Source organism: Oncorhynchus masou, chromosome 31, assembly GCF_036934945.1.
Source record: "Oncorhynchus masou masou isolate Uvic2021 chromosome 31, UVic_Omas_1.1, whole genome shotgun sequence".
NCBI lineage: Eukaryota > Metazoa > Chordata > Actinopteri > Salmoniformes > Salmonidae > Oncorhynchus > Oncorhynchus masou.
Genome location: NC_088242.1, coordinates 47,024,200 through 47,047,257, shown reverse-complemented (window position 1 = coordinate 47,047,257; position 23,058 = coordinate 47,024,200). Strand labels below are relative to the sequence as shown.

Genomic DNA, 23,058 nt, shown 5'->3' with positions numbered 1-23,058 from the left:
ATGTAGCACATGTGTCTGATGCGGTGAGGGTATTGTTGTACCTCTGTATATAGTAGGTAAAGGCAGAGCTGACAGTCCCTGGTTCTGTATCTGCTGCTGCTGCTCCAGTCGTCTTTTGGCCTCCAGGACAGGGTTCTCAAACTGAGTCCTTCTGTTGATGTGGCTGCAGGGAACAGGACTATGACAGTGAAATCCAGCAGCATCAGTGTGTTTTGTGTTCCCTTCTCCACGGCAGACATTTAACCATTGTTTTAGTCAGTGTGTATGTTCCAGGCTGATTACATTGCACTGTTTGTATGGGCATCAGATTGCTACATCATAATGATGTGGTTAGTTTATATGTTCAACACCTAGCCATGCGTTGTGAGATTTGGCAAGCGTCTGCAATGTAGTCATTGATACTTGGGTGAGAACACATATTTAATTTGAAATTGGTGAATGTAGCTTAAACAGAAATCAGTGTATGATTGAGGTGAAAGTGTTGTCAGGATTTTGTCCTAAATCTGTGGCTAACAAGGATGTTGTGGGCAGTGAAAAATCTGTATTTTAAATGGTACTGTACGCAAACACATTACCTAGTAGCCAACCAGCTTGCGCCAATCCCATTTAATTACAGTAAAATACTATAAAAAACAAACAATGTATTTCCTTCATTACAATTATAGTAACATTGACTTTTTTACACTAGAATACACTAAATGTTACTGTAATATCCTAGCAATGACACAATACTGTAACTTACAGACAGCTAGTGGCAAATAACATACTGTGGATATTACAGTAACCCCTTTAAGGTGTAAACAATGAAGACAGAAATGACTTTTCTGAGAACAGCATTTGTTGAATGTTCTTTGAATGTCTGTTGCATGTTATAATGCTAATGTTAGACCGAAACCTGATTAGAACTTAATGAGAATGTTAGCTAATATCCTGGGAATGTTTTTTGTTTTGCGGGGAGGACTTACTCTACGTAGTAACTGCCATAGATAGGGTCATCGATCTTCTCCCAGCCATACGGCAGTTCTGGACAGAAGGAAGGAAAAAAGAAAGAACGATTTGGCAGGAATATGATCACATTCAAGAAGGACCCTTTTCCAGGTGCTGGACTGAGCGATTAGTTCAATGAAAACAAAACAAATCTGTATACTGTTAAAACCTGTTAAGCCTACCCCCTACTTTTTCGAACATTCTGTTAAAAATCGTGCAACATTTCAGCGTCCTGCTACTCATGCCAGGAATATAGTATATGCATATGATTAGTATGTGTGCATAGAAAACACTCTGACGTTTCTAACACTGGTTAAATCAAGGCTGTGACTATAACAGAGCCTGTGTTTCATCGAAAAGCGCAAGAAAAACTGATCACTGAAAACTAGAAAAAGTATCAATGCGCCACTTGCATGTATTGTTAATGGGAAACCAAATTACATAGGGCTGAGATTGCAAGTCCTACAGCTTCCACACAATGTCGCCAGTCTTGTCAATTGCCTGGGCTTTGTTTCTTGGTCAAACGAGTAAGAGAGTCCATTACTTCCGGTCTCCAACAGGATGTTTTGGTGGAGAAATTTTCGACCATGACTTCAAGACGTGGAGCTATTGAATACACATCGCCCCGTGATCAATTTGATAGATTATTAACGTTTACTAATACCTAAAGTTGGATTACAAAAGTATTTCGAAGTGTTTTGTGAAAGTTTATCATCGACTTTTTTAATTTAAAAAAATGATGTTGCGTTTTAAAACGCTGTTTTTCCTGGATCACACACTTTTCATAGATCGATATTTAGGGTATATATGGACCGATTTAATCGAAAAAAAGACCCAATAGTGATGTTTATGGGACATATAGGAGTGCCAACAAAGAATCTCGTCAAAGGTAATGAATGTTTTATATTTTATTTCTGCGTTTTGTGTAGCGCCAGCTACGCTAATTCCTTTGTTTATGTCCCCTTCTGGTATTTCGGCGTGTTGCCCGCTATCAGATAATAGCTACTCATGCTTTCGCCGAGAAGCATTTTACAAATCTGACTCGTTGGCTAGATTCACAACGAGTGTAGCTTGATTTGAGTACCCTGTATGTGAATTTTAATGAACGTTTGAGTTTTAAGGAGTGCTATTAGCATTTGACGTATCGCATTTGCATTTATTGTTGGCAAGGTGGGGCAATTGCATCTCGGGTGGCCTAGAGAGGTTTAAAGTGATATTTTACTAGCCTGACACACAACTGGGTCTTCGTTGGGAAAAAGAGTAACATCACAACAAAGACATTGATACATACTAGGGTTGCAGGAGAACACATAAAAGGTGTCGGATCTTAATAAAATCCCCTTAGAGTCAATTGACCCACCTGTGTGAATGCTGAATAGCCACTTTAAATAATGTTTACATACCCTACATTACTCATCTCATGTACTCTATACCATCTACTGCATCTTCCCTATGCCATTCGGCCATCGCTTATCCATATATTTTTATTTATTTTTATATTCTTATTAATTCCTTTACACTTGTGTGTATAAGGTAGTTGCTGTGAAATTGTTAGACTACTTGTTAGATATTACTGCATGGTCGGAACTAAAAGCACAAGCATTTCGCTACACTCACATTAACATCTGCTAACCATGTGTATGTGACAAATAAAATTTGATTTGAAAAGCTCCCTGTGTGTTAATTCTAGCGAATTAGCGTTTCTTGTCGTGGCTACATATCAATACCCTTCTTCCATTGACATAAAGTTTGCACTTATTCCATAACATGGGACATAACAGGCTGTGAAAACAGCCTTTTTCAACACACGAGTGGATCCGGACAAGAAAATCACCATGAAATCGTCTGTAAAACCCAAACCATATGAGTTACAAACTAATAAGTTGCTACCATCGATAGATGCTAACATTACATCGATATTGCGATCTAAGGGCTTAGAGCCTTAGAAATACAGGGTTAATTTGACCTATTTTTGGCCAGGATGATTTTCCTCCTGCAACAGGACGATTTGAATGACTATTGAAAATGTAGAATCCTTGTAGGCTATAAAATGCAGTACAATACCTAGGGCTATGGCTTGGGGAAAGCTCTGCAAACCAACTGACTTTATTCCATCAAGTATCATCAAGTATTCGCACAGCTTGCTAGAGCGTTGTGAACTGTCATAGAGCAGTGGTCTGAGCAGCACGCTTCGGCTCCATGCATCACGATTTGCACAATCATTTTGATACTTTGCATGAATGGAAACTAATGTTGGTGTAGCCTACTGGTGTTATTTTATTTGTTTCCAATTCATGCTATCCATTAAATACAACAGTCTTTAAAATAAATGGAGAGGCTGCGGATCCAACTTTTCAGGATCTTTAGTTCGCTGGATCTTTAGTCTGCACATGTAGGGGTCATGTTCTTCGCATTTGTATACAGTGAACAGGCTACTCAGGTGAATGGTGCTTGTTTAATACAGTTAGATCAAAGCTGAATCCATGTCTGCGAGATCACATAATGATCACAGTATTCTACATAATAGCATAGTAGTATACCACTGCATTTTTCTCTCATATGGCCAAAATTCAACAGTGCCACTAGGCAAAATATATATTCACTGGTAAAACTTGAAGAATTATGATTCACGATTGAATGTGGTGTTTTTTTGCCATACAGTAAAGTTATACTGTGCTACTATATTATATTTGGTTCTGTTAGGTAGAATACTGTGATCATGATTCAGTTTGACCTAACTTTATCAAACAAGCACCATTCATCTGAGTAGCCAGTTCTCTACGCTTAGAGAACATACACATGCCATGATTTAACTGAATTTTGACAGTTGATTCTTAACCTTAGGGTTACCTTAAGATGTTCTCTGATGGCCCAAATTAGCTCATCAACTCAGGCAGGGAAACACCAACAGTAGCCTACTATCAGTTTTTACACCTTTCATTACGTGACAATGGATAGACTAACAGGAGCCTATAGAATTTGTACCAGTGACTCGTTTCAGGAAACTACTTCACAGGAGCAGCACTTGAATGTACATTTTTGGGGGCAGAAATTCCATATGGAACATGTGGACTTTCATGTGCCTTAAGGCTATGTGGGAGGTTATAAACATCCAGATTTCAGTTTCAATTTAACCCGACCTGAACAGTGGGCTACAGTTCCCTTGCATACCTGAAGGGCACATTTTGGCATTTGCTGTATGATCAATGAGAAACTCCATATTGCAAATGTACAGTCCCTTACCAGATTTCCGCGAATGTTTGTAAAATTCGCGGATGGCGGCGGGCTGTGCACTGGGGCCAGATCTTCCGGGAAGTCATCGAACGAAGTCTCTCGGACATTCGGTTTGCGTTTTATAAGATGTTCAAATTTTAGGTCATTTTTCCGCTGTCCCAGTAAATTCCAGCAGATGGCGAATGGAATCTTATTCCAAATGTACAAAACATCACCAATCACGACGTGGCCTCTCGCACACACACACATACACATAAAGGATGGAGTGACACAGTGCGGGGCTTAACTTCATGCGACGAGGCTATAAATAGGATCCCGGATCCGGATTGCTCAAGCTCATTAGCATAATGCAACGTTAACTATTCATGAAAATCGCAAATGAAATGAAATAAATATATTTGCTCTCAAGCTTAGACTTTTGTTAACAACACTGTCATCTCAGATTTCAAAATATGCTTTTCAACCATAGCTAAACAAGCATTTGTGTAAGAGTATTGATAGCTAGCATAGCTATAAGCCTAGAATTCAGCCAGCAACATTTTCACAAAAACAAGAAAAGCATTCAAAATAAAATCATTTACCTTTGAAGAACTTCAGATGTTTTCAATGAGGAGACTCTCAGTTAGATAGCAAATGTTCAGTTTTTCAAAAAATATAATTTGTGTAGGACAAATCGCTCCGTTTTGTTCACGTTTGGCTACGAAAAAACCTGTATCCAGTTATAGCCTCAAGCTAATTAGCATAACTTAACATTAACTATTTATGAAAATCGCAAATGAAATGAAATAAATATGCTAGCTCTCAAGCTTAGCCTTTTCTTAACAACACTGTCATCTCAGATTTTCAAAATATGCTTTTGAACCATAGCAAATCAAGCATTTGTGTAAGAGTATTGATAGCTAGCGTAGCATTTAGCATAGCATTTAGCGGGCAACATTTTCACAAAAACCAGAAAAGCATTCAAATAAAATCATTTACCTTTGAAGAACTTCGGATGTTTTCAATGATGAGACTCTCAGTTACATAGCAAATGTTCAGTTTTCCCTGAAAGATTCTTTGTGTAGGAGAAATTGCTCCGTTTTGTACCAAAACAAACCGAAAATTCAGTCACCAAAACGGCGAACTTTTTTCCAAATTAACTCCATAATATCGACTGAAACATGGCAAACGTTGTTTAGAATCAATCCTCCAGTTCTTTTTCACATATCTCTTCATTGATATATCGTTCGTGGAAGCCTGCTTTCTTCTCTGAATTCCATGGAAAAATACTTGCAGCTGAGGTTTGCGCACCAATTTCGACGCAGGACACTGGGCGGACACCTGGTAAATGTGGTCTCTTATGGTCAATCTTCCAATGATATGCCTACAAATACGTCACAATGCTGCAGACACCTTGGGGAAACGATAGATAGGGCAGGCTCATTCCTTGCGCATTCACAGCCATATAAGGAGACAATGAAAAACAGAGCCTCAAAAATCCTGCTCATTACCTGTTTGAAGTTTCATCTTGGTTTCGCCTGTTGCATCAGTTCTGGGGCACTCACAGATAATATATTTGCAGTTTTGGAAATGTCAGAGTGTTTTCTTTGCAAAGCTGTTAATTATATGCATAGTCGAGCATCTTTTTGTGACAAAATATTGTGCTTAAAATGGGCACGTTTTTTTATCCAATAATGAAATAGCGCCCCCATAGCTTCAAGAGGTTAACCTGTCTGGGATAGGCGGGACGCTTGCGTCCCACATGGCTAATAGCCAGGGAAAATGCAGAGCGCCAAATTCAAATACATTTCTATAAAAATCCAAATCATTAAATTACACATGCTAGATAGCAAATTAAAGCTACACTCATTGTGAATCCAGCCAACATGTCAAATGCCAAACAGGCTTTTCGGCGAGAGCATAAGATGCTATTATCTGATGATGGCACAACAGTAAACAATGAGAGTAGCATATTTCAACTCTGCAGGCGCGACACAAAACACAGAAATAAAATAAGTCCTTGAATGAGCTATCAGACAGATACATTGGGGTCCGTCTCTATGGGCCAAGGCGGTTTCAATGCATCGAGTCTTGCGACTCTGGAACTTTTCTAAATATCATCATTTTCATAATGGTCAAATGAATTGAAGTTATTGCAAATGTACAAAGCTGTTTCTCGGTCTGAAGACCTTCTAGAGCCACAACTCACCGTGCACTATCGACTTGAGCTCTATAACAGGTTTCTAAAGTTTCAGAGGTCAAGGTCTAACGGTTCTTTGATAGTTCGAACAAAGGTAACTATTGCAAGCTCTGTGTGTCTCTAAGCCCCACACTATGTCACTCAATCCTTGCTGTGTGTGTGTTAGTTTTTATTGGAAATCTGATGGGAGAAATGACTGATTTACAGTTCATGAGGGTTGCCTAATCACACATTTTAAGTTTTGGAATTATCTGACTTCTTTAACCCTTCGAGACAGCCCATTTGACCCATATTTAAGGCTCTTCCGGTTGACACAGGAAGCTAAAAGTAAAGACATATCCTCATTTGGGTAGGCTTTCACAGAATCCTGAGTTTTAAGTCTTTACGTACATAACTGACTGATTTACACAGAGTTGAATGCACTATTTCTCACAAACTGCAGGTTTGGTATATCAAAACATCTTTAGGGTGAATTTAACCACTTCCGGTTGCTCCAGGAAGCATCTTGTTGAACTCAGCACAGCCTAGAGATTATGGTAATGCCATTGCAGGCTCTGTGTGTCTTTAATTTAAACAGAAGGCGCTGTGAATTTTGGGCTTGCTCTAAAATATGTGATAGTTGGCTACTAAAGAGTTTGAAAAAGTGGGTGTGGTGTCAGTTTGTATCAGTTTGGTGTCAGAATGATATCTAATTGACTGATGGACGGTGACTTGCTGGCTGACGTTTGTCCATTTGCAATATGTTTAAACTGTGAAAGACCATCACCAAATTGACATTCTGAAATCAACACCAACGAGCGATGGAGAGGAACCTGAATTGCTACCCAGCCATGCAGAGTTTAATCGGGCCAGTCAATTTTGCATTTCTGCAGTATTTTTGAGCATGTCAAATTCGTGATGGTTAATGCCCATTGAAACATATTGCAAATGGACAGCCGTGCACCTGGTGATTGGAATATGTTACCAGAAGCACATTTTTTAAATGTTTTTTAATGCCTTTAGGGGGGAGCAAGGGGTCTACGGTTGGGTAGAGAGTACCCCACACCCACACCCCTGGTCATTTTGGATGTTTTTCAAAAAATTATTAAAAAACAAGTCCCTCTTCACCCTCATCATACATGACAAATAGACCATCTAGGTTGATTCATGGCTTAACATAGTGCTATATATAATTTGGGCAGTATAAATACCATTTGGACATGGCTCACTGACTTTTGGGTTTGTAAACCGACTTCCTATGATCGTACATGGCAAATGGACATAACATCCTGATTTGGCACTTTCAATACTATCATTTTGCATTTGGACATTTCTTATGGCATTTGATAATGGTTCACTGACTTCTGACTTTGACTTCCTATGAAATCATATTGCAAATGGACAAAACATATGCCTTATGCACAATTTAAAAATTATGACAATAAAATATGACAAAAGTATGTTCATACAGTTCTTATACATGTGTAATTGACAAAACAAATGAAAATATGTTTTTTTTTTAAACGGTCCAGAAAGAAGTTAAGAAGTTTTTGAAATAAAAAATCTAATTTTCTAAATTTTACTCTTGGGTCTTGACTTGTGTTACATTTGCAATGAGAGAATTTACCGTTGAGCTCGCTCGCCATCTATTGGATTTTTGCTCTGTGACACTTGACATTTGCCATATGGCATTTGCAATCAGTTTTGAATTAAACAACATCCATTTGAGTGGTATTGTACATCGTGTATATGTTTTGTACGGTGTCAATAAGATCCCATTCATTTTTGTCCAATTCAGGCCTATTTGAAGTTCTCATCTTGTGACTATCGAATTAGTATAGCGCCTCACAATCAGCACACGCACTGATTTCACCAAATCTTTCTTAAAAATAACTTTTCCTTGCCCTCCCTTCAAATCTCCATTTCACAGTTTCTCTCATTGAATTAACTCCGACATTGTCCTTTTTGCCTCCATGACTCCACATTAAGGTGGCGAATCGCCAGGTGGCGAATCGCATCTCTGCATGTCTGGCAGACATATCAGTGTGGATGACGGATCACCACCTCAAGCTGAACCTCGGCAAGACGGAGCTGCTCTTCCTCCCGGGGAAGGACTGCCCGGTCCATGATCTCGCCATCACGGTTGACAACTCCATTGTGTCCTCCTCCCAGAGCGCTAAGAACCTTGGCGTGATCCTGGACAACACCCTGTCGTTCTCAACCAACATCATGGCGGTGGCCCGTTCCTGTAGGTTCATGCTCTACAACATCCGCAGAGTACGACCCTGCCTCACACAGGAAGCGGCGGAGGTCCTAATCCAGGCACTTGTCATCTCCCGTCTGGATTACTGCAACTCGCTGTTGGCTGGGCTCCCTGCCTGTGCCATTAAACCCCTACAACTCATCCAGAACGCCGCAGCCCGTCTGGTGTTCAACCTTCCCAAGTTCTCTCACGTCACCCCGCTCCTCCGCTCTCTCCACTGGCTTCCAGTTGAAGCTCGCATCCGCTACAAGACCATGGTGCTTGCCTACGGAGCTGTGAGGGGAACGGCACCGCAGTACCTCCAGGCTCTGATCAGGCCCTACACCCAAACAAGGGCACTGCGTTCATCCACCTCTGGCCTGCTCGCCTCCCTACCACTGAGGAAGTACAGTTCCCGCTCAGCCCAGTCAAAACTGTTCGCTGCTCTGGCCCCCCAATGGTGGAACAAACTCCCTCACGACGCCAGGACAGCGGAGTCAATCACCACCTTCCGGAGACACCTGAAACCCCACCTCTTCAAGGTATACCTAGGATAGGATAAGTAATCCTTCTCACCCCCCCCTTAATGATTTAGATGCACTATTGTAAAGTGGCTGTTCCACTGGATGTCAGAAGGTGAATTCACCAATTTGTAAGTCGCTCTGGATAAGAGCGTCTGCTAAATGACTTAAATGTAAATGTAAAAAATGTAAATTAACCTGTTGAAACTCTAGGGGCGCAATTTCATTTTTGGATGAAAAACGTTCCCGTTTTAAACAAGATATTTTGTCACAAAAAGATGCTTGACTATGCATATAATTGGTAGCTTTGGAAAGAAAACACTCTGACGTTTCCAGAACTGCAAAGATATTTTCTGTGTGTGCCCTAGAACGTGAGCTTCAGGCAAAACCAAGATGAGACGGCATCCAGGAAATGAGCAGGATTTTTGAGGCTCTGTTTTCCATTGTCTCCTTATATGGCTGTGAATGCGAGAGGAGTAAGTCTGCCCTTTCTGTCGTTTCCCCAAGGTGTCTGCAGCATTGTGACGTATTTGTAGGCATATCATTGGAAGATTGACCATAAGAGACCACATTTACCAGGTGTCCGCCCGGTGTCCTGCGCCGAAATTGGTGCGCAAAAGTCAGCTGCAAGTATTTTTCCATGGAATTTAGAGAAGAATGCAGGCTTCCACGAACGATATATCAATGAAGAGATATGTGAAAAAACACCTTGAGGATTGATTCCAAACAACGTTTGCCATGTTTCGGTCAATATTATGGAGTTAATCCGGAAAAAGTTTGACGTTGTAGGTGACTGAATTTTCGGTTCGTTTCGGTAGCCAAATGTGATGTACAAAACGGAGCGATTTCTCCTACACACAGACGCTTTCAGGAAAAACTGCGCATTTGGTATGTAACTGAGAGTCTCCTCATTGAAAACATCCGAAGCTCTTCAAAGGTAAATGATTTTATTTATTTGGTTATCTGGTTTTTGTGAAAATGTTGCGTGCTAAATGCTACTCAAAATGCTAAGCTAGCTTAGCATACTCTTACACAAATTAGTCAATTGCTATGGTTCAAAAGCATATTTTGAAAATCTGAGATGACAGTGTTGTTAAGAAAAGGCTAAGCTTGAGAGCAGGCGCATTATTTTCATTTTATTTGCGATTTTCATAAATCGTTAACGTTGCGTTATGCTAATGAGCCTGAGGCTTTAGTCACGATCCCGAATCCGGGATGGGGAGTATCAAGAGGTTTTAATGTTTTATCCCCAATACAAAAATCATTTGGAGATTGGCGTGTAGGATCTATTGATTTAAAGAAAAACTTCAATGTAGCCTATAGATATAAATTGGATATGAATTATGCATTTATTATTATTTTTTTATTCTTTCTATTGAAGTCACCCTCCCACCTACCCGCCCTTCATCCACATGGTATTTCATGACCCTAAACAAGCCCACCCAGCAGATATAACTGCTGGACTGTGTGTTATGAGTCAACCTGAAGAACACTACTTTGGGACAATTGCAAAATGCCCCAATTGTCAACCGTTTCCTGAAAAGCCTGTTGTGGTACATGGCAATGTAACTGATCTTTCATACTCAGCTCCAGTGCCAACAACTGTGTGTGCCAGGGAGGGCGCAGTGATGTCCAGGCGAAAGAAACTCAAAGGTGTGAGGGGAAGCCCAACTAGCCGCTGCACAAATCTCAGAGACAGAGATGCCCATGATGTGGCAATTCCTCTAGTGGAATGCGCCCAGACACAAAGGGGAGACTGCATTCCCAGACAACTGTATGCCTCGGCGATAGCCTCCACTACCCAATGGGAGAAGTGTTGTAAACAAATGCCTACCTCGAGCAGGGTAGGCAAAGCAAACAAACAGTTGGTCACAACTACGGAATGGCCATGCAGATGCACAACCTGTTCAGTGGTCGCTGTTCAGTGTGTTCAGTGGCCAAGGTGAGCAACAGGGCCATCTTATAGGAGAGAGTTTAAAGATGCATCGTCTCCAGGGGTTTAAAGTAAACGCCCGTGAGCGCATTCAGAACAAGTGCCAAGTCCAATGGGGCAAATGGCTTGGAGCCTGGGTGGAGACTGCACCCTCCCTTCATAAAACAATTAACCAGGGTGTGAGCCACAATTGTGACCTCACAAAGTCCCACAAAGTCCTACAATGCAGGCTGAGATCTCCACCAAGGAGACCTTAACAGTGGAAAAGCCCAGAGGAGCCTTGTGATCTTTCATCACAAAGAGCAGGCAACAGTGCGTGTTGTCCTGCAATGTGACACAGATCGATGGCAGCTCTGCCGTAACATTCCCACACCTCCGACACCTTCGGGATGAATTTGCCACTCCCTTGGTAGGGGATTCCACACCTGGGTTTAGTCTGGCTGGCACATGTGTTGCACTGAGAGACAACAGATATCCAGATCTCTCTCATCATCGAGTGAAGTTGACAGGAGCGTGTTCCTCCTTGGTGGTTAATATACACCACTGTAGACATATGGTCCGACCTGACAAGGACATGCTAGCCCTGTAGGAACAGACGGAAGTGCCTGAGAGCTAGTAACACAATATAGAGCTCAAAAACAATGCTATGTATGTCTTCCGAGAGTCTGATCATGTGGTGTTTGCCATACGCCTCTCGTAAACTGCCCCCATCCCTGTAGACGCAGACGTCGTCACTATTTTGTGGGTGAGTACTCCCAGTGGGGCAGCCCTGCATCAAGAAGAATGGTTCTATCCACCATTGAAGTGATGATAGACACTTTGCAGAGAGAATCACTCGCCTGTGCTGGTTGAGAGATGGATTCAAGCAGAGTGAGGTTACCCAATACCAGAAGTCTCATGAGGAGGAGGCCAAACTTTTTACACGATTTAACCTGAAGCCTAGAGCGAGAAGGTGCAACAGCTGGGCTGTGAGCTCCTCTGCCTGATCCCAAGTGTCCTCGCAGATCAACCAGCCATAGGCTATGCCCTAGGAGGCAACGCTTATATCTCCTATGCGCAGGATGAAGTATTGAGCATTGCTCTGAGAGACAGATATTTGCTGCTCCCCCATAAACAAGATCTCTCACCAGAGAGTGAAGTTGCCGGGAATGCGCTCCTCCTTTGCAGTAGTGCCAGTTTGAGGGACAGGTTCAAGCGGAGTGAGGTTACAAAGACCAGAGAACATCCATAGATTTTCTGCTGGGTAGGTAAGAGCGAGCTTATGGCACTATTTATCCTGAAGCGCAGAGCGAGCAGGTGTGACTACAGCTGGGTGTCTGCACAGATCAACCGTAGTTAATGTATGTCAGGACTCTTAAGCCTCTCTCCCGTAGCATATCTCCCATAGGGAGGGCTAGGGTGGCTTTTACACACTTTGTGAATGTCCGTAGGGCCATGGACAGACCGCATGGTGAGGTGAGATATCTTTAGGCTATGTCCTAGGAGATGAACCTCATATCTCCTATGTGCAGGATAACATCTGGTGTGTAAATAAGAATCTTTGAGGTCTACTGACCCTCAGACATTTGTTGAGGTGCCATAACTCCAGGATGGTGTGTAATCCCTCATTTGGGGACCAATAAATAGCAGCTGAAGAAGCCCTGGTGAGCTTCCTCCATCAGCACCACACGTGTGGTTCCCTGGGCTAACATAGAATGTATCTTGTCTCTTAAGGCTCAGACCACTTTCCCGATGTGCAGTGGATTGCACTATTCCCATGTAGTCTGTACGGTGTGTAGAACCCAGGAGGAGACTGCCACTGTGCCGTGTCAGGAGCATGGGAACAACTTGGGGGCAACTTGTTGGGCCTGGCTGGAACGAAGTACCTGTCAGGCCTGGTGGCTGGACAAGGTAGCCTGCTAGAGGTTGATTGTTTGGATTGGGAACATTGTGAACCATCATCCTTGGCCTGTTGGCCTGGATGTGATGGGAACTCTAATAAAGAGAGTTCAACTAGGGGAAATCATGTGTCTATCCTCCTCAACGGGGACTTATGGATCTTGAGGGGGAGGGCTCTTTTGTGACCTGACACATGACTGCCGAAGAGACTCTGGTCGTCAAGGTCAGAGGAGCGAAGCTGGCTCCCAGACCCACCGTGCCTTAAATCAAGGTGTTAAGCCAGGGAAGGCTCCATGAGAACTCCATGTCATAAATATCCAAGTGGGGTAGGCAGTCACATGAGAAAGTGACTTAATTGGCTCGGCCAAGGAAGCATCCACCAATGACAGTCTGGGAAGGCTGGTACACATTGTCGGATGGATGTAGAATTTCCCTGTGAGGGGATTCCATCCATCCTAGTGGTAGGCAGGGGAGGCAAAGGATACCCAACCTCGAGTTTGGTGACAGTGTGTCCAATTGCCTTGATAAAGGGGAGATGATTTATTCAATCAATCAAATTTATTTATATAGCCCTTCGTACATCAGCTGATATCTCAAAGTGCTGTACAGAAACCCAGCCTAAAACCCCAAACATCAAGCAATGCAGGTGTAGAAGCACGGTGGCTAGGAAAAACTCCCTAGAAAGGCCAAAACCTAGGAAGAAACCTAGAGAGGAACCAGGCTATGTGGGGTGGCCAGTCCTCTTCTGGCTGTGCCGGGTGGAGATTATAACAGAGCATGGCCAAGATGTTCAAATGTTCATAAATGACCAGCATGGTCTAATAATAAGGCAGAACAGTTTAAACTGGAACAGCAGCACAGCCAGTTGGACTGCGGACAGCAAGGAGTCATCATGTCAGGAAGTCTTGAGGCATGTTCCTAGGGCTCAGGTCCTCCGAGAGAGAGAAAGAAAGAGAGAAAGGGAGAATTAGAGAGAGCACACTTAAATTCACACAGGACACCGAATAGGACAGGAGAAGTACCCCAGATATAACAAACTGACCCTAGCCCCCCGACAAAAACTACTGCAGCATAAATACTGAAGGCTGAGACAGGAGGGGTCAGGAGACACTGTGGCCCCATCCTAGGACACCCCCGGACAGGGCCAAACAGGAATGATATAACCCCACCCACTTTGCCAAAGTACAGCCCCCACACCACTAGAGGGATATCTTCAACCACCAACTTACCATCCTGAGACAAGGCTGAGTATAGCCCACAAAGATCTCCGCCACGGCACAACCCAAGGGGGGCGCAACCCAGACAGGATGATCACATCAGTGACTCAACCCACTCAGGTGACGCACCCCTCCCAGGGACGGTAAGAGAGAGCCCCAGTAAGCCAGTGACTCAGCCCCTGTAATAGGGTTAGAGGCAGAGAATCCCAGTGGAAAGAGGGGAACCGGCCAGGCAGAGACAGCAAGGGCGGTTCGTTGCTCCAGAGCCTTTCCGTTCACCTTCCCACTCCTGGGCCAGACTACACTCAATCATATGACCCACCGAAGAGATGAGTCTTCAGTAAAGACTTAAAGGTTGAGACCGAGTTTGCGTCTCTGACATGGGTAGGCAGACCATTCCATAAAAATGGAGCTCGATAGGAGAAAGCCCTGCCTCCAGCTGTTTGTTTAGAAATTCTAGGGACAATTAGGAGGCCTGCGTCTTGTGACCATAGCGTACGTGTAGGTATGTACGGCAGGACCAAATCAGAGAGATAGGTAGGAGCAAGCCCATGTAATGCTTTGTAGGTTAGCAGTAAAACCTTGAATTCAGCCCTTTGACAGGAAGCCAGTGTAGGGAGGCTAGCACTGGAGTAATATGATCAAATGTTTTGGTTCTAGTCAGGATTCTAGCAGCCGTATTTAGCACTAACTGAAGTTTATTTAGTCGTCTCAAATAAAAATTGTGAAGGACCTCAGAGTTACTATGGACCCTGATCTCTCTTTTGACTAACATATCAAGACTGTTTCAAGGACAGATTTTATCCATCTACGTAACATTGCAAAAATCAGAAACTTTCTGTCCAAAAATTATGCAGAAAAATGTATCAATGCTTTTGTCACTTCTAAATTAGATTACTGCAATGCTCTACCTTCTGGCAACCCGGATAAAGCACTAAAACTTCAGTTAGTGCTCCATACGGCTGCTAGAATCTTGACTCGAACCAAAAAAATTGATCATATTACTCCAGTGTTAGCCTCTACACTGGCTTCCTGTTAACCCCTCTGCGCACGGAACCCGCTAGCGGGCTGAAATTCGGGAGAGGACATGGTTTTGGACTGGTAAGTTCTTATCATGCTAATGCTAGGTTTATTCCTAGGTTTTTGCATTTCTAGGGAGTTTTTCCTAGCCTTCGTGCTTCTACACCTGCATTGCTTGCTGTTTGGGGTTTTAGGCTATATAAATAGATTTGATTTGATAGAGAACTGAGGGTCTTCCAAATATTGAAATTGTGTAAATAGTTAACAATGTTATTTTGTAAATATATATATATATATATATTCAGATATTTTGTAATCAAGAATTATTATTTCTTCCATTTTCTTTTACATTTCTTTCTCATTTTTTGGGGGGGCGGGTGGTAGAATACCATTTTGGTATTTTGTATATAGTTATTTGTTTCAAAATGTATACCTTCACCAATTTGGCCACTTGGGTACATTTGGGCTACTTGTGTGGGGCACCTGGGTGACTTCATGATAAATGCCGTGTACACACTCATTTTGGAAGTTATCATTCTGAAATTACTATTGCCCTCCTATATTATTGAATGTTTGTTTTATCTTGTTCATTTTAAAGATGATACAACAAAGAAAAAAACATATGGGTTTTTTCATTGTTTTATCTAAACCAGATCTATTGTCTTATATTCTCCTACATTCAATTTACATGTACATAAACCTCAGAGTGTTTTCTTTAAAATGGAACCAAGAATATGCATATCCTTGGTTCTGTGCCTGAGCTACAGGCTGTTAGATTTGGGTATGTCTTCAGGCAGAAATTGCACAAAGTAGGGGGGGAGCTAAAAGAGGTTTTAAGGCAAGGGCTGATTTCAAGGTTTTACTGTCACCTACAAAGCATTACATGGGCTTGCTCCTACCTATCTTTCCGATTTGGTCCTGCCGTACGTACCTACACGTACGCTACGGTCACAAGACGCAGGCCTCCTTACTGTCTCTAGAATTTCTAAACAAACAGCTGGAGGCAGGGCTTTCTCCTATCGAGCTCCATTTTTATGGAATGGTCTGCCTACCCATGTGAGAAACGCAGACTCGGTCTCAACTTTAAGTCTTTATTTAAGATTCATTGCTTCAGTAAGTCCTATGATTGAGTGCAGTCTGGTCCAGGAGTGTGAAGGTGAACAGAAAGGCACTGGAGCAACGAACCGCCCTTGCAGTCTCTGCCTGGTCGGTTCCCCTCTCTCCACTGTGATTCTCTGCCTCAACCCTATTACAGGAGCTGAGTCACTGGCTTACTGGTGCTCTTCCATGCCATCCCTAGGAGGGGTGCGTCATTTGAATGGGTTGAGTCATTGACAAGATCTTCCTGTCTGGGTTGGCCCCCCCCCAATGGGTTGTGCCGTGGCGGCGATCTTTGTGGGCAATCTTCGGCCTTGTCTCTGGACAGTAGGTTGGTGTTTGGAGATATCCCTCTAGTGGTGTGGGGGCTGTGCTTTGGCAAAGTGGGTGGGGTTATAGCCTGCATGTTTGGCCCTGTCCGGGGGTATCGTCGGATGGGGCCACAGTGTCTCCCGACCACTCCCGTCTCAGCCTCCAGTATTTATGCTGCAGTAGTTAATGTGTTGGGGGGAGGGGGCCAGTCTGTTGTATCTGGAGTATTTTGTCTTATCCTGTGTCCTGTGTGAATTTAAGTATGCTCTCTCTAACTCTCTTTCATAGGACCTGAGCCCTAGAACCATGCCTCAGGACTACCTGGCCTGATGTCTCCTTGCTGTCCCCAGTCCACCTGGCCATGCTGTTTCCAGTTTCAACTTTTCTGCTTGCGGCTATGGAATCCTGACCAGTTCACCGGACATGCTACCTGTCCCAGACCTGCTAGTTTCCACTCTCTAGAGACAGCAGGAGCGGTAGAGGTACTCTGAATGATCAGCTATGAAAAGCCAACTAACATTTACTCCTGAGGTGGTGACCTGGCTATGTGATTATTGCAGCTCAATTGTTGACAATTACGATACCTTTTGGAGAAAAAAAAGTTTTACAAGGAGGATGGGAATTACCCAAATCATTTGGGTTCCTGGATCCTTTCACAGCATTCACAGCATGGGGCAGCAGGGTAGCCTAGTGGTTAGAGCATTGGACTAGTAACCGGAAGGTTGCGAGTTCAAACCCCTGAGCTGACAAGGTACAAATCTGTCGTTCTGCCCCTGAACAGGCAGTTAACCCACTGTTCCCAGGCCATCATTGAAAATAAGAATTTGTTCTTAACTGACTTGCCTGGTTAAATAAAGGTAAAAATAAACATTTTATAAGACTGCGTTGAGACAATGCCTTATCAACGCCCCAAGCCCAGCTCACCTAATCCCTACCATGTGATGCAGTTGTCATAATGCTTCAGCAAATGTACATTACACCAGGGGCATTAGTAGACAATGTAAGTCACCTAATTTATGTCCCTCTCACTGCCCTGAGTGTCTCTGCTGATCCTACAGCTGTTGTATGTAGTAATCATGCCTATGAACCAAATTTATACTGTTAGCACTGAAGCAGTGTGCCCTAGGATGAAGTCCACTTTGTGCAGCTCACCCTGCACTGACATAAATAACATGGGCATATCTACTTCTACTAAGCTTTCCAATAAAGCAATGAAAACAAGCATGCATCCCGGAAAAAAAGTGCTCACAATAGCCCACGTTAACATTTGTAGTTTAAGAAACTAGGTTCATGAAATCAATAACTTGCTAGTATCAGATGACATTCATATTCTGACTATCTCTGAAACATCTTAGATAACACCTTTGATGATACAGTGGTAGCAATACAAGGTTATAACATTTACAGAAAATATAGAAATGCCAACAGTGGAGGTGTTTCTGTTTTATATTCAGAACTACATTCCTGTAAAGCTTAGGGGATCTCATGTTAAATACGTTTGAAGTAATATGGCTACACGTTCATCTGCCTCACCTAAAGCCCATTCTGGTGGGAAGCTGCTATAGACCACCAAGTGCTAACAGTCAGTATCTGGATAATGTGTGTAAAATGCTTGATAATATGTGATATCAACAGAGAGGTATATTTGCTGGGTGATTTAAATATTGACTGGCTTTCAATCAAGCTACCCACTCAAGAAAAAGCTTCAAACTGTAACCAGGTCCTGCAACCTGGTTCAGTCAATTCATCAGTCAATTTACCAGGGTAGTTACAAACAGCACAGGAATGAAATCATCAACATGTATTGATTGCATCGTTAATAATGCTACAGAAATTTGCTTGAAAGCAGTATCCAGATCCATCGAGGTGTAATGATCACAATATAGTCGTCATATCTAAAAAATAAACAATTCCGAAGGATGGGCCTAATATAGTGTATGAGAGGACATACAATAAATGGTGTAATGATTCCAATGTTGATGGAAATAATATTTGTTGGTCCATGGTGTGTAATGAAGAGCAAACAGACGCTATACTTGACACATTTATGAAATTGCTTATTCCAGTTACTAATAAGCATGCACCCATTATGAAAATTACTGTAAAAACTTAAATCCCAGTGGATTGAAGAGGAATTTATAAATTGTATGTTTGAGAGGGAGGAGACAAGGAATGGCAGCGCAATTGATTTGTGAACGTATTGCAAATTGAGAAATCATGTGACTAAACTACACTATAAAACATAGATAAATTACATTTAAAAAATTATAGTATAAAGCTTTGGAGCACCTTAAATACAATTTTGGGGAAAAAGGCAAACTTTGCTGCATCATTCATTGAATCAGATGGTTCATTCATCACAAAACCAATTGATATTGCCAAACACTTTAATGATTTTTTCATTGGCGAGACGCTAACACTATATATTCAAGTATATCTAACTAAATTATGAAAGACAAGCATTTTTTTTATTCCGTAAAGTGAATGTGGAAGAGGTGAAAATATTATTCTTGTCTATCAACAATGACAAGCCACTGGGTCTGACAACTTGGATGGAAAATGACTGAGGAAAAAGCAGACGATATTGCCACAGAAAGTGTGTGCCCCCAGGATTGGAGGGAAGCAAAAGTAACTCCAATTCTTAACGATTACAACCATATCCATAACATGATGTTTGACAATATGGAGAGGGGTACAAGGTAACATTTTGTATTGGATTTGCCCCAAACATAACACTGTATTAAGGGCAAAAAGTGAATTGCTTTGCCAATTTTTTTGCAGTATTACTCTGGTGCCTTGTTGCAAACAGGATGCATGTTTGGGAATATTTTTATTCTGTACAGGCTTCCTTCTTTTCACTCTGTCAAGTTATTATTGTGGAGTACTGCAATGTTGTTGACCGATTCTCCGTTTTCTCCTATCACAGCCATTTACTAGAGTCAATTGAAGCACCGGTGTGTCAATCTACAGTACCAGTAAAAAGTTGGCATACCTACTCATTCAAGGGTTTTTCTTTATTTTACTGTTTTCTACATTGTAGAAGAAGACATTTGAGATTCTTCAAGGTAGCCACCCTTTGCCTTGATGTCAGCTTTGCACACTCTTGGCATTCTCTCAACCAGCTCAGGAGATAGTCACCTGGAATGCATTTCAATTAACAGGTGTGCCTTGTTCAAAGTTAATTTGTGGAATTTCTTTCCTTCTTAATGCATTTGAGCCAATCAGTCGTGTTGTGACAAGGTAGGTGGGGTATACAGAAGATAGCCCTATTTGGTAAAAGACCAAATCCTTATTATGACAAGAACAGCTCATATAAGCAACAATAAATAATTGTCCAACATTACTTTAAGACATGGCCAGTCAAGTCGGAAAATGTCAAGAACGTTGACAATTTCTTTATGTCCAGTCGCAAGAATCAAATCAAATCAAATTTTATTTGTCACATACACATGGTTAGCAGATGTTAATGTGAGTGTAGCGAAATGCTTGTGCTTCTAGTTCCGACAATGCAGTAATAACCAACAAGTAATCTAACTAACAATTCCTAAACTACTGTCTTATACACAGTGTAAGGGGATAAAGAATATGTACATAAGGATATATGAATGAGTGATGGTACAGAGCAGCATAGGCAAGATACAGTAGATGTTATCGAGTACAGTATATACATATGAGATGAGTATGTAAACAAAGTGGCATAGTTAAAGTGGCTAGTGATACATGTATTACATAAGGATGCAGTCGATGATATAGAGTACAGTATATACGTATGCATATGAGATAAATAATGTAGGGTAAGTAACATTATATAAGGTAGCATTGTTTAAAGTGGCTAGTGATATATTTACATCATTTCCCATCAATTCCCATTATTAAAGTGGCTGGAGTTGAGTCAGTGTCAGTGTGTTGGCAGCAGCCACTCAATGTTAGTGGTGGCTGTTTAACAGTCTGATGGCCTTGAGATAGAAGCTGTTTGTCAGTCTCTCGGTCCCAGCTTTGATGCACCTGTACTGACCTCGCCTTCTGTATGATAGCGGGGTGAGCAGGCAGTGGCTCGGGTGGTTGATGTCCTTGATGATCTTTATGGCCTTCCTGTAACATCGGGTGGTGTAGGTGTCCTGGAGGGCAGGTAGTTTGCCCCCGGTGATGCGTTGTGCAGACCTCACTACCCTCTGGAGAGCCTTACGGTTGAGAGCGGAGCAGTTGCCGTACCAGGCGGTGATACAGCCCGCCAGGATGCTCTCGATTGTGCATCTGTAGAAGTTTGTGAGTGCTTTTGGTGACAAGCCAAATTTTTTCAGCCTCCTGAGGTTGAAGAGGCGCTGCTGCGCCTTCTTCACGATGCTGTCTGTGTGAGTGGACCAATTCAGTTTGTCTGTGATGTGTATGCCGAGGAACTTAAAACTTGCTACTCTCTCCACTACTGTTCCATCGATGTGAAGAACCATCAAGCTCTATGATGGCCACAGGAAAGGAAGACCCAGAGTTTCCTCTGCTGCAGAGGATAAATTCTTGACATTATTTTGGCTGCAATCTGAGGTGCAGTTACCTGCACTGTTCTGTGAAGGGAGTTGTACACAGGGTTGTACGAGATCTTCAGTTTCTTGACAATTTCTCACATGGAATAGCCTTCATTTCTCAGAACAAGAATAGACTGATGAGTTTCAGAATAAAGTGCTTTGTTTCAGGACATTTTGAGCCTGTAATCGAACCCACAAATGTTGATGCTCCAGATACTCAACTAGTCAATAGTCATTTACAACATTGACAATGTCTACACTGTATTTCTGATCAATTTGGTGTTATCGTAATAAACATAAATCAGCTTTCCTTTAAAAAAAAACAAGGACATTTCTAAGTGACACCAAACTTTTAAACGGAAGGGTAGGTATTACAGACTGTCAGGGGAGGTTTAAAATGTCGGTGAAGACACTTGCCAGTTGGTCTGCACATGCTTTTAGTACATGTCCTGGGAATCCGTCTGGCTCTGCGGCTTTGTGAATGTTGACCTGTTTAAAGGTCTTGCTCACATCGGCTACCAAGAGTGTTATCACACAGTCATCTGGAACAGCTGGTGCTCTCATGCATGCTTCAGTGTTGCTTGCCTCGAAGCGAGCAAAAAAGGCATTTAGCTTGTCTGGTAGGCTTGCGTCACTGAGCAGCTTGTGGCTGGGTTTCCCTTTGTAGTCCGTAATAGTTTTCAAGCCCTGCCACATCCGACAAGCATCAGAGCCGGTGTAGTAGGATTCAATCTTAATGGTTCATCTGAGGGCGTAGCGGAATTTCTTATAAGCATCTGGGTTAGTGTCCCACTCTTTGAAAGCGGCAGCTCTAGCCTTTAGCTTGATGCGGATGTTGCCTGTAATCCATGGATTCTGGTTGGGTTATGTACGTACGCTTACTGTGGGGACGACGTCCTCGATGCACTTATTGATGAAGCCAGTGACTGAGGTGGTATAGTCCTCAATGCCATTGAATGAATCCCAGAACATATTCCAGTCTGTGCTAGCAAAACAGTCCTGTAGTTTAGCATCTGCTTCATCTGACCACTGGTGCTTCCTGCTTAAATGTTTGCTTGTAGGCAGGAATCAGGAGGATAGAATTATGGACAGACTTGCCAAATGGTGGGCAAGGGAGAGCTTTGTACGCATCTCTGTGTGTGGAGTAAAGGTGTGCTGGATGAGCGCTTTCCTGTTTGCTTATGGCAGTATACAACTCATGGATTGCTGTTTTAGTGCCAGCAACAGCCTTTAGAAGTATGTAGACATCTACGAAAAATACAGATGAAAACTCTCTAGGTAGATAGTGTGGTCTACAGCTTATCATGAGATACTCTACCTCAGGTGAGCAAAACCTTGAGACTTCCTTAGATATCGTGCACCAGCTGGTGTTTACATAAATGCATAGGCCCCCGCCCCGTGTCTTACCAGAGGCTGCTGTTCTGTCCTGCCGATAGAGCGCATGCTGTATGTTATTAATGTCGTCTTTCAGCCGCGACTCTGTGAAACATAAGATATTACAGTTTTTAATGTCCCATATGTAGGATAAACGTGCTTTCAGTTTGTCCCATATAGCGATTGCAAGTTAGCCAGCAGGACAGAGGGCAAGGGCAGATTAGCCACTCGTCACCTGACACTCAAAAGGCACCCTGATCTCTTTCTGAGGGATCTCCATTTCCTTCTCCAGCGAATAACGACGATCTAGGCCTGGTCGGGTGTCTGTACTATATACCCATCTGACTCATTGTAGAATAACTATTTGTCCAGTTTGAGATGAGCAATCGCAGTTCTGATGTCCAGAAGCTCTAATTGTTAATAATAGACGGTAGCAGCAACATTGTGTACTAAACAAGTTACGAACAACACGAAAACAAAAAAACAAATAGCATGGTTGGTGAGCATGAGCCGATAAGACGGCAGCCTTCCCCTCCGGAGCCATCATAGGGAGCAATACCTGTT

General features: G+C 42.5%; 1 protein-coding gene across 1 annotated transcript in view; it reads right to left on the bottom strand.

Moving 5' to 3' along the window:
- Nucleotides 1–23,058, bottom strand: part of LOC135524029 (membrane-associated guanylate kinase, WW and PDZ domain-containing protein 2-like) — a 358,255-nt gene that overhangs the window by 113,061 nt on the left and 222,136 nt on the right. Inside the window, 3 exon segments of the mRNA XM_064951156.1 lie at nucleotides 42–163; nucleotides 966–1,023; nucleotides 22,528–22,599. Of these exon segments, the coding sequence (XP_064807228.1) occupies nucleotides 42–163; nucleotides 966–1,023; nucleotides 22,528–22,599 (252 nt within the window).